Raw genomic sequence first — 16458 nt, 5'->3', positions numbered from 1 at the left:
GGACACTTTGGGCGAGCCCTGATCGATATTTAAAAAATCGGGAGATGCTTTGGCTCCTCGAAAAAAAACGAGTTTCATTAACTTTTTGATTTTTTTAAATGCAATTTTAATGACTCCGTTAATTTAAACAATATTTTCAATTCATAACTCGTCATGAAGATTTCGCATGAAACCTTGGCAATGGGATAAGTTAATTGTCGTTGAATCGCTCTGGTTTATAAGATCTTGCTCGTACTAGGACAAATTTCATACGTCATGCTTGAAACGTAGCATCGAAGGAGGAATTGCGAGTAAAGGAGAATTGTAGTACAAAGTGTATATGTTGAGCTCTGTGTATTTGCCCAATCTGCACATTCGTATGGGTAAATGTTGTATATCTGTATTGAGAATGTACAGGGTAACGTCAGGAAATCGTTAGTGCGTGAAGCATCTGTGAGCATTCCGGAAACTAACTCCATTTACCACTAGCAGGAGAAGCTGCTGCTCTTTGGCAGAGTGGCGTGCCTGACCGAATCGTTCGATACTACTTGCAATAACGAAGTCTACTGCGAGATGGAGAGAAACGGAGAGAAAGAGAGAGACACATGGACAGCCAGAGAAGAGATCGGGCGAATTAGATGGTTCGTCCCTTCGAACTGTAATTTACGTTTCTGCGATGCACAGTGAGGAAGAGATAGAGAGAGAGAGAGAGAAATGTATAGATGCTTTCTCATTCAGTAATGCCACTTCACTTTGATTTGCAGCCATGTTTGCCACACATTTGGACAAAACATAAAATACACGGACATTAATCTTTTGCCATTTCTCTATCCAGACTTTTGGTATTTCCAAACGATAGTGCGAAAAAGAAATGCTTTTGATAATGATTCATTGGTATGGACAAAATCGGAGGAATAGTGAAGGAAAATCATTGGGTTGTTTCTTAATATTTGCTCATGACATGTCTTGCGAGTAAAACTTTTTTCAAATATTCAAAGAAATAGAAAAATGATCGGAACGTAGAAAAAGATTTCTCAATCAACGAAATTGCAAAGTGTTGCAAAATGTGTTTTCAATATTCTCATTATTTTTTATGAACAATGGTTTGCCTCGTTATCTAAGTATTTTTGTGTACAATCCATATGAAATTTAATAACCGGTCGGTTTGCTTTCATGTTTCGTTTCAGGACTTGCCATTCGACACCATTTCAGAGGCTTCCTCGTGTGTTTTACCATCGCAGTGAGTGCCTGCAATCATTTATTGAAATGATCAATTTCCGGGGACAACTACGGCGTCGATTCGATTGAACGAATAAGCAAACTTCGCCTCTGCAACGCCCTTGAGACAAGGACGTCTTTTCAAGCTTTGGGAATAATTATCGTCGCGAATTAGCATTCGGTTATAACGTCATGTTCCGATCTCTCTCTTTCTCTCTCTTGCTCTTCATTTGGCGTGGTTCGTACCGTGTTATTCAATGACAAGAAAACTGTTACAACTGTTACGACACGCGACAAAACGTTGTTGTTTCGAGGCTCCATTCACAACTTTGTCGTCGCGATATTCATGCTCGTAAATCAGTCGATCTCTCTTCCTGTTCCTCGAGAATCCTGGCACATTATGGCGAGTTCTGCTCACCCAATCCCAAATGAATCACTCGGAATGAACAAAAATCACGGCTCTGAATTTCGCTACCGTCGGAACCCTCAAATTTATAGTTATTTTTACATCGAGAAAATCACTGTTGAGAACAAAATCGACGAAAGAGGATCCAGAGTTACAAAGAATACTATTTTTATAACTTTGAAGCTATCGTCGAAATGGCTTTTTCATTGTCGATTTTCGTTGACCGATTTTCCGATTTCCATTGAGAAATTGCGTGTTGGAATTGGATGATGCAAAATTGAAATAATTCAATGAAAATAAATAACGTAAAGTTCGTGAAAAATTCATTCCATAATTGGCCACCGCCGTTGTTTACTCACCTTCATTTCAAATTCAGAGATTCCCTCTCGGGTTATTAATTTACAGAAATCGACAACGATTGATCTAAGATTTAAGGGAACATGAATCGAGGCTTGAATGATGTTCATAGCCCTCAATCTGATCCATCTAGCTAATCGAAATTTCTATCCCTCAAGCTCTTGGATTTTCTGACAAGTCATCGAGCTTCGACTGATAAATGTGGCGAGGAAATGTGATGAAAAAGAAAGGGGCCCTTTTATTGTCTACGTATATACGTACCAACGCATGGAAACGCGCGTATATCGAAAGACAGAGGGTGAGGAAAGCAAAAGAGCAGACCAGCAACGACGTACGAGGGTGCTTTCCAACTCGAAGAGCGACAGAATGTCGCCACGAGATATTGGCGAATAACGAAACGAACGCATGCGCTTCTAACCACCATCAGCAAAGAGCCGCACTATTTTGGAATGTTTTCAACTTAACTCGGCACTTCTGTCTCGTCTCTTATCTCGGTAAGATACTTTTTCATTTTTCTTTGCCATGTGTATATATTACTTTAGTTGAAGATTTATGTAAATACCGAAACAAGCGAGTACCTAACCGATCGATCGATACTGTGCCATTTTGTAGATTGGAGAAATCCACCGTCGCTGGAATTCGACACGTGAAAGTTCGTGGTTCGCTTCTCGAGTTACTCAAAAGTCATTAATTTACTGAAGGATCGTCCGAGCAACTTAATTAATATGGAGAAAATCGTTGAAGAAGAACACGATGCTGAGATTGCCGACAATCACACGATTATGGATTCTCGTGAACGGTACGTCCGAATTACAAATGTTCATTCATTTTTTCACATTTTTTCAGGGTGAACATTATTTTCAATAATAAAAAGCCAATTTTTTAAATCCTGAGAAAGGTTCAACTTGGTAAAAATTCTTTGGAAAATTACTTTTCAATGATTGAAAATTTCTTTCGATTCTCATATGATCATAAAAACTGTAGCTAGAAAAAAGGGAGAGGAAGCAGAAAATGTTTTTCACAATTTTCATGTATAAAATTCTTGAAAAAATATCAATATTTTTCAGGATGGGATTGCAACGCCTGGAAATACTCCTGGACAATACGCAGCAAATTTACTATCCTGGTAAATCAATCACCGGAAGAATAGTTCTCGATTTGCAAACACCGATAGAAGTTCTGGGTGAGTACGATAAAAAAAATAGCAAATAATTATTTCCCCCTCCCGATGTTGCAGTAATTTCATCAAATTGTCACTATTGTACAATATTGGAAAATATTTGACTTCTGTCGTGTTTTAAAATTTTCCCAGAGGACAGAAAAAAGCGGACCGAAGACCGGTGTATAACAACGTCATTGACTCCCTGTCACATCATCGCGTCACAATAAAATTCAGAATCGAGCGAGGAATGAACAATATTTTCCTGAAACGTGCGATACTCCCGCTGTAACTTTATTATTCATTCGCGTGCATATAACGTTCTCGAAATCCCGGACAAAACATCAAAAACGCACACGCGGGAGTCTCGCTCAATTTATCAGATATTGCGAGATTTCTTTCGCTAGAGTGAGTGCGACGTGATTTTATTTTTCATTCCATTTCCCATTGTTCTTTCATTGACTTTTCATAGGTGCTTGCAAAAATTTTCATATCGAAATACCGGAAGTTCATTCAAACTCACTTTTTATCAATGAATATACGGATTTATCAATTCTTTCATACGACTAACCCGTTTTCCCACGTCCATTTATTTTTCTTAGTTATATATTTTAACTGACACGATGATTATAAATCAGTTTTTATGACAGACGATTCCACAGCTGAATTTTATTTCACTTCTTACTATTTTACCGAACGCTCCATTTTACCAATATTTTTTTCAATTATGTCGGACATTTGTAATGATGGACAACGAGGAATTTGAAAATATTTTGAATTTCCAAAATACCGGATGTTCCGTTACTTGAGTGGAATTAGGAAAAAAGTGAAATATCACAAAATTGTCCAAGGAAAAAGACTTTCTTGACAGACTTCTTTAAACCCCAGTCGAATTATAAGCACACACCATATCCTTAAATCATTGCCACTCCGTTGAATTTTTGGTGATATTCCAAGTGATATTGAGAGGCCAAAATTTTCGAAATGTAAGGCACGCAGAGAAACCAAAACACGAAAATTGATTTTTCCATCCGGAGAAATGAAGCTCTATCCCCTTAACAATATCCAATTCTATCTTTATAAATGTTGGATTACATTTTTGTTTTTTCTCGGTGGAACCAACAACAACACTAGGTTTACGACTTAAGTGCAAAGGCGAAGCACAAGTTTATTTTACGAATCGATCCGCCGGGTTTCGACGAACGTACAACGCTGGAGAAACTTATCTTCATGAAGAAATTTACCTCCACGGTGGTCAGTAAGACAAATAATTATGTAGGTTTTGTGTACTCACTAAAGAGGATTTCAGTATTAATTTGCGTGACTGATGGAAAGATTATAACAAACTGCAAAATTTAGTATTTTTTTTTTTTTTTTTTTTAATCCTGATATATTCACACAGATGGAAAATCCGAAACTGGAATAAAGAGTGGCAGTTACCCATTCAGCATAAATTTATCTGAAAACCTACCGTGCAGTTTCGAGGGTCGATATGGTCGAGTTCGATATTCAATTAAAGCATTCCTCGACGTTACAACCAACTGGAAAACTTCAACCGACTTTTTGGCATTCACCGTCGCTCCAGTTTTTAATCTGAACGATCATCAGCTCGCCCCGGTTAGTTTCTATGCTTATCTCAATTCTCAGACATTCTCATTGTTCCCATTTGAAATTTAATTCATCAATATTTTCATTTTTCACGATCAGTTGCCTATGAGCGAAACCCTTTCCAAGACTTTCATGGGACAAACTGAACCGCTCTCAATGTCAGTTTTTATTCCGGTTCGTGGGTACGTTCCCGGGCAAACTATACCGTTGGAAATAACTCTCAAAAATATGTCCCACGTTGACGTCAAAAAACTTCGCATCGTCTTCAAAAAGGTAAATAAGAATTCATTATCGATACTTCATTAATGATTATGCAAAAGATTATAGCTTGATTTGACTTTTCGAATTTTTTAGGTGGTCTTGTACACGTCTTCGGTAAAAGTTCGTAAACACAAAGAGATCATAGTCGAGATTGAGCAACCGGTCGACCGTAAATCCGAGAAATACGAAGCAAACGTCGACGTGCCAGCTATACCGCCATCGGGTACAATCTGCAATCTGATCGATGTCAAATATACTCTAAAGGTCGAAGCTTGCGTAGACGTCAACGAATGGTACTACAGAATGTTTCACAAAAATCTGAAAATTAGAACCCAGGTAATTGTCGGTACCGTGCCACTTTCGAATTACGAGGATCCTTTAGAATCGAGCGACGATTCGCAAAGCGATTTCAGGACTAAAAAATCACAAAAGGAAACTTTAGCACTGAAAAACGGTGTTAATGAGATCGAGGTAACGGAAACCAACGGTGAAGTCACGAATTCCGAACGTAAGTGAATTGGATTTCAATGTTTATCAAATTATTTTTTTTTTCTCACGAAAAAAAACAACATTTCTATATCGCGAATATAGTAATAACGTGAACGGCTGAAAATTGTGAAGCTTGCAATTATGAATCGTGGTTGAGTATCAGGGACTCAAATATAATTATCACCAAATCCAATATTTGTAACTAATGAGAATATAATTATCGTCGATTGCCACTTATTATTCCTACTCACTCAACACAAATTGAAATAATCAGTACATCAGCTGAGTATATCTCGAATTTTTTTTTTAAATATAGAAATATTGAATATTGAAATAATTGAAACTTCAAATATAGGAATTTTATGAAATCAGCTTTATTCGCTAATTTACTTTTCCTTGCGGCTAAAAAAATTAAATCGAAGTGAAATCGTGAGATATCGAACGAAGCTAAGAGGTAATCGACGAGCAGAAAAAATTCTTTTCCATTACATATGTAAAATCGCTGAGGAGTAATTACAATGAATCCAGCTATTAACTTTCACATTATTGGAAATGGATGAAATGAAACCGAAAAGATAGTATCTCTAAGGAAAATAGCCTGATTTTAGTTAACGTTTTTTTCTCGATTGAAAAATATAATTTGTCGATAACCAGAAGTAGCCATAAAATTATTTTTCACAAGTTTCATCTTCAATTTTCAGACGTACTCAAGTATCAGAGAAGTAAAATATATCGATCATCGAAACCGGAACGTGACGACCCCACGGGAGACGAAGGTGACAGCGACGGTGAAGTGGAGCCCTATTCACCGATGTATCGAGTCTACAAATTTGGAGGGTCGAGATAGAAGGACGTTTCACCGCTTAACGAACACCCGACGACTCGCTTAATGATCTCGTATTCCCGTAAGAAATTGCGAGAAAGTCTTTTACTGCAAGGAAGCAGATTGCTATTATGAATTTCAGCCAACTACAATGGGCTTTTCCAACTTCGTGGATATAACGAGACCTTCGTAAGCGATAAACGTAATTCCTTATTCCTTTCATCAATATAGCAAACGTAATTTCTCGCTTTTCTCTCCATTGTTCTAAATCGTTCTCTAAAAAAGTTAACAGTGCAACGAGCGAGAACAAAAAATCACGATAAACCTCGAAATTTCGCAACGGAGATGTTGGAAAGTTCGTTCTAAAAGTACCAAGTGCCAAAAATACAATTGATCCTAAATAAGAATTTTTTGACCATTCACACGTTCGGAAACTTTCTGTCCATCCTGTATCATTGTCAATCCAGTGTCAAGACCGATTTTTCCGATACCAAAGACTGATCAATTTTATTATCTCTTAACACAAAGTCCAAAACTCAATCCTTTTAATAAATTAAGATCGTTTGTTTTTCAACTCCTTCGGCGACAGCCTTATGATATGGGTAGCAAAAATAAGTGGGCAGCAGGCAATGCGAGCAACGAAATTTCTCTTGATGCCTTAAGGGTTGGAAAATATAAGCGAATATATTGTACACAAGAAACCATGATCTCACAGAACGTTCAAGAGTGCATGCCAAAAGTGAACACAAACTGTGATTAAAATATTTAGCTTTGTGTAATCTGTACGACATGCAGTGAAATAATCTGTAACGATATATACGAGTGCCAAATGAACCGTCCAATAAACTATGCATGTGTGCCTGAAAATGATCTTTGAACATTTATTCCAACGCTTGTTTAGTGACTAATTTGGTACTTCTGTTAATTAGGCTCATCGTTTCGGGAAGTTTCGAAATATCTATACACACACGTACGTCTATCTATCGCGAAGGATTCTGAAGATGTTTGTTGAGAGGGCTCGGGGCTCCAATTTTGTGTTCAGTTAGTTCCAAGCGAAACGTGTTTATATAAATGAATATGTACACGTATATATGGAAACGCGTTACTTTGAGAAACTCTGTCTTATTGCGAGGCATTGATGAAGCAACCTGAGACGATGAGACGTACATATACACTTTGAAATTTCCCGTACGCGGTCCCCTCACAAACCACATCAAAGACTAGAAGGCTGGTTTCTCCTGAATTCTGGATCATATTACTCAATATTTCACCCACCCAATTATTTTACAATAACGAAGCTTTTAGGATCATTCGACATAAATCTGTCCAAGGAAGTATTTCAACAATTATATAGCGAATTAATCAGCTTCGATATTTCAAAAACGAGGGAATGGGAGTCGTGTTTCTGGCATGAGACTCTGAGATTCCGTTGAAAAGTTTCTCCACGAAAATGCGAACATTTTGAAGTGATTGCTTATACCATGTGGTCGAAAACGTGAATAAATTTAGTAACGTTGATTTTGGAAAAGGCGAAGCTTAGCTTGGCTTCACTCCATTTGTGGCTAACCGATCCATTTAATGTTGGAAAAATTTAATCGTTTGGTTGTATATTGAACAGCGATATTTGAAACTATTTTATGAAGAATACATTAATTTGGAATTTTGTTATTCGATATATCTATCGAACGATTTTACAAGTTTCGTTCGATTCCAGTGAAGTTGGACAAATAGTTCGAATAGATGAAAGCTTTGAAAAGCCGTATTTGAGTTTCGAAACGAAAACTTTCGCCAGTTTGCTGTAAGTTTTAACGAATGACGTGATTGCAAAGCTCCTTAAAATAATTGTTCACACGAATGAGAGCTAGAGAGAGAGAGAGAGAGAGAGAGAGAGATTATTGAGCGCATTTAAATGACCTCACTCGAAAGCATCGCAGTAATTCTATTATCGTAAGCGCAGGAAAAGCCTCCCAGAGAATTCAACGGAGCTTTATTGTCGATGGACGACCGAGAGCTTCAACCTTGGTTGGTTTCCAACAGTCACTCGCAGATTTATGTAAAAGTACAAAGTTCGTCAGAAGTGGAATCCGTCGAGTGTAACTACCACGATTAAACTTAACAATTGCAGCTTTGTAAAATACAATGATCGTTTAAAGTACAATGAACATACGATTGAAATTTCGTTTCGTTGGAAAATTTGTACTTTCGCTGTGATTCTGGTATCGAAATTACAGCAGTGTCAAACTACAAAAAGTGCAGAAAACAATGAATTTTTTACTCAACGATTCTCGATGAGATCGACGAGAAATTTGTACTGATTTGAAGTATATCCCAGCAGCATCGTCCGTATTGTGTGCACGAGTTTATGTGTATTCATTTACATGAAATACGCGTGTGTTCTGGGGCATCGTATTGTACGCGTATCGAGTTTGTCAGAGGATGATCGTGCGCAAGGGCGTTATCACAAGCTGAAAAGCTTGATACAATAACGGGTTGAACCAGCGCAGCTTTGTAGTACTAAATATGACTGTGCGAGGAGCGACGAATAAACTAAACTCCATAATCTCCCACGGGCATCGGAAGCCATCCGAAAAGCCTGCCGAAATAATGATCCCGATGAATTGTTAGATTTCAGGATTTCACGTCACTAGCTAATATTTCTGTACTTTCAGTTTTACTGCAAAGTCATCTTGGATTTCATAACGATTTTTAATCTGATCAATTGTTCTTCAGTTCCAGAAGCTCCGACGTAATCAGTACACGTTTACACTGATAACTGTTGAAGTGACCTTCAAAACAATACGTCTCGTGATAGGATGACTCAAGTTTCTCAGGATTCAAGAAACCTTGAAGCAGAATCAACGGATGATAAGAAATTAGCAGAATTAAACAAATGCAGTACATGGCTGAAAAACGTGAGATTTTTCTAAAGGAAATTTCTTTCGAGAATCGAATCACCGAGCAGGAATATTGTTGCATCTACTGACAATAAAAATACCACGAATCGTTATCACGAGTGTGCACTAAAAACGCTATTCGGGAACCTTGAAACAGCGTTTGAAAAAAAATGACTAAATATGGAACGTGAGACGAAACAATTGAGCCTTTTTTTGTTCAATACGCAAGAGTCTCATTGTTTATGTCTCGGTTTTTCTGCTTGCTCCACGTATTTTTAGTATCACACGATTCGTCCCCATTTGAGTGTTGCATCAGCTTGGAGTCTCGCAAAACTCTGACCGAGAAATTGTCCATAAAACCATCGCCGTGCTTTACGTGGCTAAGATTTCAACTGGACTTCCAAAAATCGTCGACGTAAGAAATAATCGAGCTCGTTAAAATCATTTTCATCGATTTACATAAATCCTTGAACAAACCGAAATTCCGGGACAGTCCTGCGAGACCAAAAATGAAATTTTGTCTAACTGGGTTGTAGCAATAACACAGACGGACGTAAAGATCATTTGAAAATTCGGATAATTCATTAGAGGTAGAAAAAAATAAAAAAATTATGGTGAAGCGTCACACCTGACATGGAAATCATTCTTTCGTGCGAGGAAAAAGACAGAAAAGTACTGAACTCGGTATATTAAATTCTCTTTCTATGGTCAAGTGAAATTTTATCGATTTGATAATAACAAACTTATCCTTTAAATAGAAATTTACATTACTCGGTATGCGGGACTGCTTCGAGAAGGAATATAAAAAATGTGGAAAACCGTCGAAGTCGAGTATATACCAGAGTGAGGGTTCGCGTCGACTTTCTAGTCTTAATGCTCGAGTGTGCGCGACTATTTTTAACGGAAATGATTATTAGAGCGCATCCGAATACCCGGGGACTTGTCTTTTGGCGAGCTTTCCGGTCAGGCTTAGAGAAATCTTCATAACGAAAGTCTTTTGAAAGAATAATCCGAAATGATTCGTTAGTTGCAAACATGAATGTAAGCCCATTCGTTACACTTTTATTCCGTTTGCATAATCGTTTATCCTCTTGTGATTTCGTCTTTCATCTCTGATCCCACCAGCTGAATCCTTTTCCTTCGCTCTCATTTGTGAGAGAATCGTGCGAAAAGCCAAAAAACGAAACGAAAGAAATCTTTTTATTTTAATTTTTGTCGTTTCTTTTTTCGTACATCAAAGAATCTGTTTCTTCGGCTTGTTTTGCAACAGATTTCCTTCAACTTACAATGGTACGGGAAGAGATTCTAGAAAAATGGCATTTGGCAGCGAGTCGTTTGGGGAATGCCAATTCAATAGTTCAGAAAAATGCACGGCGAGCACGTCGAGCTTTGGAAGAAGAAGAGCGAAAAATAAGAGTCGCAGTGGAGCAAGCTGCAGGAAATGTGAGAATTTGTTATATTCCATCAGCTATTTAAAAAAGCTTTCCTTCCGTTGAAACGCATATTTTCACCTAAAATAACATTTCAAAAAATAAATGGAACACAATTCTAATAAGCGAAAAATCTCGATTTTCATCCATGTTTAAAGGATCAGGGGAAAATATTAATTAGAGATTATCCGAAATAAAATGTGTATAAAAAATATTGTTTTTCAGAGCCCCTTCTCAAGACGCGACTCAGTCAAGTCGGGATCATATTCCTCTAAAATATTCAATCCGCAATCGACTACTCGAGAACACAGCTTTCAGGTGAAAAAAGTTATGAATCCGAAAAAAAAATGTTCAGTATGTGGAGAAAGGTAAGGATTTAACAATCGTTATTGCGTCGTTTGCACCTTCCTTAAGGACTTATCGTAATTGTTGTTACAGAATAAATACTGGTATTTATACGATGGCGTTAAAATGCGAGAATTGTATCGCAATGGTTCACATCAAGTGCAAAGAAAAACTTCCAATTCCGTGCGTGCCAACACCGAAAGATTGCAAATATGAGGGCGAAAAGGTACTTTGCATTTTTATTTTAATCACTCGATAATTATTTGACTCGAATTTCTTTTTGTATTTTGTCAATTTTTCCGTGTTCCTGCGTTCGTTTCATTTAGTTAGCACTGCCAGAGAGTCGAAGCGAGTACTCCCGACTCAGCAGTTTATATACGAATTGGTCCATGTCTGAGCGGTCTTCCGGTCTTCCACCGAGTAATGGCCTCGACTGAGGCTACTGGAATTGGGAGATCGCCGGAGCCACGGAGCAACCTCGTACTCATCCTTGTTACCGGATCGATTGATAGATTAAAATGAAAAAATGTGATTACAGAAACCCATCGAATGTTATGCGCCGAAGGTATCACCGATGGTACCATCTCTGGTTGTCCATTGCATAAGGGAGATTGAGTCACGCGGTATGGAGGAAGGCTTGTACAGGGTATCCGGGAATGCCCAGCACATCAAAAATCTGAAGGAACTGTTCGAAAAGCACAAAAAAGCTCCGATCCTGTTGAATTTCGATATACCCACGATCGCCTCGGCTTTGAAGAGTTTTTTGGCGTCGCTGAGCGAGCCGCTCATCACCATTGAACTCCGGGATGAATTCATTCGTGCAGCTATGAAATCTGACAAAATCTTACTCATTCACTCGATCGAGAAACTTCCAGAGCCGAATCGCGACACTCTGGCTTTTCTCTTGCTTCATTTGCAACGCGTCATTAAAAAAAAGTCATGCCGAATGGACCGAAACAATCTTGCCAGGGTTTTTGGGCCCACACTCGTCGGCGAGGGCACCGCAGCAGTCACTATAGAAACGCTTGATACTGAGACGAAAAAGCAAACTGCTGTAGGTTTTTATCCAAATTGCCTCTCGTTTGAGTTCTTTCGTGCTGAATACTTTTGTCAGTTTCCTCACTCCGTCCACAGGTCGTTAACGCCTTGTTAGAAATTTCTCCCAATTATTGGAGAAAATTCGTCGGTGATCGCCAACGCTTAAGCGGGACCGCTCCTTTGGACATGCCAGAGGATAGTGAACCCGGAGACATGATATCGGTCCCCCTCAGACGTAGCTGGTCTTCTAGATTGAAAAGAAATCCATTCCGCAGAAGGTATGTTCAATTATTCTTGGCTATTCTTCACAGTGCTCAAGAAACTATTCCTAACAGTTTGAGGGGGTCATCCCGTGTGGTAGCCGGATTTTTTGGGGTTTTTTAGCCTTTTTTTGCGGTGAGGAAAAGAAATATAGATTTTTGAATCTCGGGTTTTCATGTACGACTTTACTTCAGACGATAGCCACTGCTTTACAAATCAAAATCGCGAAAAAGGCCCACAAAATCCGGCTGCCACACGGAATGGCCCCCTTAACAAAATCAAACGGTTCTTATTTTCGTCACGTTTAATGATTTTTGTAGTTCCATCAATATTCGTAACTGCAGTAATTCTCTTCTTTACGAAATTTTTAATAATACCTAAACGAGGTGAAATACCGTTCTTCGTTTGTCCAAAATTTCAATATCATTTCCAAAGAGCTCACGATGTGATAGATGCTTTCACGAATATCTGACCGTTTCGTAAATCATGATGCTGTCTAATTCTTTACGACCTTTTTGAAACGCCATTAATCATCATCGGAGCGAAAACGAAAAAAAAATTGTTATTTTCTTGTACAAACATGTTTTTTTCTTTAATTCGATTTTATCTTTTTTATTTATAGTAACAGCTATTCGAAGAAAATCAGAAATGCATCTGGCCAGTCATGGAATTCAGTTTCAAGTCGCCAACTACTCGAATAGGAATTTGGGGATTGTATCAACAACTGTTTGTGCGGGTTCATAGGGCCTGTAAATATTGTGTGCAATGAAATTCCGACTGACTTGCACACAATGTTCACAGACCCATGCCCAGCACACTTCTGTCTACACAGGTAAGTTCTGGATGCGATCTGAACGCTTTCACGTTAACATCCGAGAAGATTATTCACGTACCAGCTGCATCGGCAAGGTTTTCTGCAGTTTCCCTTCGCCTCCGACAAATGTGATGCAGTTATATAACGACAAGTCGGCTGCAGCCGCAAAACCGTAATTCTTAAGAAAATAAGTTATCGATGATTCATTGGCTGTTCGAATAATCGGTTGGTAAATGTAAGGAGCATAATATAAAGTAGCGCCAATTTTTTACTATGGCCATCTCGATAAAGTCATCAAATTGAAACTAAATTCAATGATATTTTTTTTGACGCTGCTTATGGAAAGGTTGTGATGGAATATTTTTTGGATCTTTGAATGAATCGAACGAAGAGTAGTTTCAATTTTACGCACCAGGCTAAATAAACTTATGTAAATGATAAATCTTCGAATTATTCTTATCTAAAAAAGAAACTGAATAGTCATCTAAATTTCCGGGGACATCATAATCCTGAAAAAAAATCATAAAGTTGCTTACGGTGTGACGTATCCGAAACGTCTCTCAGCTCGTGAATCATCCCACGTTACTCCTGCTTTTTTTACATCATTTTCGTGGAATCTTACGTAATCGAGAAAATAAACAATAAAAGTAGGTAAATTGTTTTAAAACTTGGAAAAAAGTATTGTTCCATTTATCAAGAGCTTTTGTTTAAGATACCAAGAAATAATTTGAGTTCGAATGAAAAAGAAGAAAATGAGAAAAGAAAACGGCAGGTTTGGTCGGCACATGTTTCGTTTTTTCGAAGAACTCAAAACCATTTCAAGTTTTTCGTTATCTTACATTTTATATTTGTTCACTGCTTCATAAAATGAAATAAGAATTGTGAGTAACAAACAATTCTATCACTTAAAAAAAAAAACAACAATAATATAATAAAGGAAAGTTGTTGAATTCCAATTTTATTATTGATTTTTCCAATATTTTCTTCATAAGTGATTGGATACATTTTTCATTAAATCTTCAAAGTTTGCGAGTCAGCGCAATTTATGCTCGGAAAGTATGAAAGAGATTGAATTTTGGCTTCAAAGTGCCAAAGAACGCTTGAATTTGGGAAGCGGAAGTCCGCTCATCCCGAACGTAATGTTTTTTGTTGAAAACCACGTGAAAGATCGAAAGCACAACGACAGCACCGAAACGGCGGGTTTGCGAATGAAAGTTTCATTCGTAACGTCCCATATATCCTTTTATGGCTGGCGAGCCTCCGAGTTCGATCTATTTCTTCCTCTCTTACAGAGACTCGACGAAGGGAACTATTGAATATTCATGCAACCACAAGAGAACACACTGACTTTGCGATTTCCGAGTCTGCTTGTGATGTTGCGATCGACACTGCTGCTTTTCCCCTCATATGTGCGCTTTTCTTTTCCGCATATTGTATTGCAGCGTGCTGCTTACACTTTAGCACTTGAACACGGATCATCCGGCCGACTGTTTTTCCTCCATGAAAGATTCAGCCTTTCCATCTGAAAGTTTGTGGAAAAAGTACGTTTCTACGTGTACATCGGAATAGAGCGGTGTACATTTGTAATCTGCGAACTCCATTTGTAAACCGAAATATGGTTGCGCAACATGCAAACTTTATTCGCGCCCTCACTCGGGGGACGCTCGAGACACTAAATTTGCAAGGCAATTCAGGCCCGCCTATACATCGCTTTCTAAAGTAACCTCAACTTCTTGGGAGTACGAATTCGGGGTGAGAGAGGAGAGAGGTGGAAAGTGGTGCGAACAAGAGAGGCCTCTTGATGCAATGGTAAGATACTTGAAGATCCCAGTTTAGCTGACTCGAACAAAGTTCACACGAAGTTACCATTTCACTTGGACATTGAAACAGTGACTGCACTTTGCATTAACGATCAGTTATATAGGATCGAATACAGATTATACTCCACAGCAATATCCTGATGAGCTAATGGCCTCTCTCTGAACCTTGGAATTCTCGAAAATTTCTGTTTTTTAATCATTCAACATTTCTTATATAATAAGAATAAATAAAAATGATCAGTGAAAATAAGAATAAATAAGTGGTGAAAAATCTGAAAAATTTAGTTCCCAATAAACGTAAAACAAAAAATATGTCATTGACGAGACAACGCGTTCCACTAAATACACTTCTGCAATCAGATTTTAGTGAAGCAGTCGACGAATCGTTTCTTTATAGCGTACAGCTGCCCCGCTATTCTTATGCTCACAGTATTGCTTGCTTATTCTACTATTTTTTATAAGAGCTGATCTGTCCGTAACTAGCAAAAAACTATCAAATATGTAGTGCATATATCAGAACTGAATGATCACTTGACAGCTTTCATAGGAAATTGGATCAGCGTCGCGTACACAATTCTCATAATAATGAGATCGATTTCCTCCCAATAATTTCAGAACTCGATGTAACACTTCGAATTGTGCTCCGTCAACTTCATGAATTGTAAAATATATACCAAAATAATCGTACATTGTGTCAACCCAGTGAATTCTATAATTTGACGTACAACATGTTGGAAATATCAGATATTTCTGATTAACTATTATTCTGATTCTCTGATACATTTCACTTCTGACACGAAACGAGTCCAGTACCACGTAACGACGTGTACTTCATTATGAAACGGCGTCGCTCCATTGACATTCCATAAGGAATGAAAATTTGTCAAAAAAAACCTTCGTTCAATTGGAATAAAACAGGATTCGCTCAATTTTCATCATTAATTGTTCTGCGTGGACGACGCTTTTTCCAACCGGATCGGAAGATCGGGGCAGGTAAAAATTTCACTTACGCAAATTCGATAACTGAAAAGCAGATTTGTTTGTTGTTCTCGAGAAGACAAACAGTTACACGTTCTTCTCTGATGAAAAAGAACAATGTGTAACCTCTTAGTTTTCTCATAAACCAAGACTGTCCGAAACAAACGTGTATCGTGTATCTACTTTGCAGTTATGCCCCCCTCCCGCCCACTAGGCAACTGATATAGATTACCTTACCGAGCTCAATACAGACCATAGAGACTCAAGCATCTACTGTCACGTAAAATTTTTTTGAATTCCGTAACACGTGATTTATCGCACGCTTTTTTTGAGCCCATTCGCTATAAATTTACAATTATCGTCGCAACACACTTTTCTGGAACTTTGACTTGAGTTCTACAACCATCAGACGCAATGATCCAGTCTATATGGTGGACGGATTTGTTTTTCACACGAAAGCTGTCAATATCGAGATATATAGGACATAGAATCTTTTTTTGCCTTATTCACGATGGTACATAGGAAACGTCTCAAATAACCATCGCAAGTTACAGCAGTGTAGAAGAAATTCAAAACAT

The 16458-nt window shown here is 38.1% G+C and overlaps 2 protein-coding genes and 1 long non-coding RNA gene across 3 annotated transcripts; 2 read left to right on the top strand and 1 right to left on the bottom strand.

Moving 5' to 3' along the window:
- Positions 1 to 69: 69 nt before the first annotated feature.
- Positions 70 to 7161, top strand: LOC122407791 (arrestin domain-containing protein 17-like). Its single transcript, XM_043414212.1, has 9 exons — positions 70 to 620; positions 1167 to 2454; positions 2573 to 2759; positions 3028 to 3143; positions 4254 to 4373; positions 4522 to 4736; positions 4827 to 5000; positions 5082 to 5496; positions 6179 to 7161. Exons 3-9 carry the CDS (start codon positions 2686 to 2688, stop codon positions 6322 to 6324), a joined length of 1260 nt encoding a protein of 419 aa, XP_043270147.1. The 5' UTR covers positions 70 to 620; positions 1167 to 2454; positions 2573 to 2685; the 3' UTR covers positions 6325 to 7161.
- A 2298-nt stretch (positions 7162 to 9459) lies between these two features.
- On the top strand, positions 9460 to 14038 carry LOC122407450 (rac GTPase-activating protein 1-like). The gene is made up of 7 exons (XM_043413670.1): positions 9460 to 9609; positions 10465 to 10637; positions 10850 to 10992; positions 11063 to 11195; positions 11508 to 12023; positions 12104 to 12285; positions 12891 to 14038. The coding sequence occupies exons 2-7, from the start codon at positions 10482 to 10484 to the stop codon at positions 12967 to 12969; spliced, it is 1209 nt and encodes a 402-aa protein (XP_043269605.1). The 5' UTR covers positions 9460 to 9609; positions 10465 to 10481; the 3' UTR covers positions 12970 to 14038.
- LOC122407451 (uncharacterized) lies at positions 13906 to 16451 on the bottom strand. The gene is made up of 2 exons (XR_006260205.1): positions 16118 to 16451; positions 13906 to 14604 (listed from the first exon to the last, which is right to left on the bottom strand). It is a non-coding gene; the product is annotated as an uncharacterized lncRNA (long non-coding RNA).
- Positions 16452 to 16458: the final 7 nt, after the last annotated feature.

The sequence above is a fragment of the Venturia canescens genome, chromosome 3, assembly GCF_019457755.1.
Source record: "Venturia canescens isolate UGA chromosome 3, ASM1945775v1, whole genome shotgun sequence".
NCBI lineage: Eukaryota > Metazoa > Arthropoda > Insecta > Hymenoptera > Ichneumonidae > Venturia > Venturia canescens.
Note: the sequence above shows the minus strand (reverse complement) of the source record. Positions and strands in the feature narration are given on the sequence as shown.

Coding starts and splice junctions, on each gene's coding strand:
- LOC122407791 (XM_043414212.1), top strand. CDS start 2,686: ATGGAGAAAATCGTTGAAGAAGAACACGATGCTGAGATTGCCGACAAT. Junction 2,760..3,027: donor ATTATGGATTCTCGTGAACG/GTACGTCCGAAT, acceptor AATATTTTTCAG/GATGGGATTGCAACGCCTGG. Junction 3,144..4,253: donor AACACCGATAGAAGTTCTGG/GTGAGTACGATA, acceptor CAACAACACTAG/GTTTACGACTTAAGTGCAAA.
- LOC122407450 (XM_043413670.1), top strand. CDS start 10,482: ATGGTACGGGAAGAGATTCTAGAAAAATGGCATTTGGCAGCGAGTCGT. Junction 11,196..11,507: donor GCAAATATGAGGGCGAAAAG/GTACTTTGCATT, acceptor ATGTGATTACAG/AAACCCATCGAATGTTATGC. Junction 12,286..12,890: donor AGAAATCCATTCCGCAGAAG/GTATGTTCAATT, acceptor TTTTATTTATAG/TAACAGCTATTCGAAGAAAA.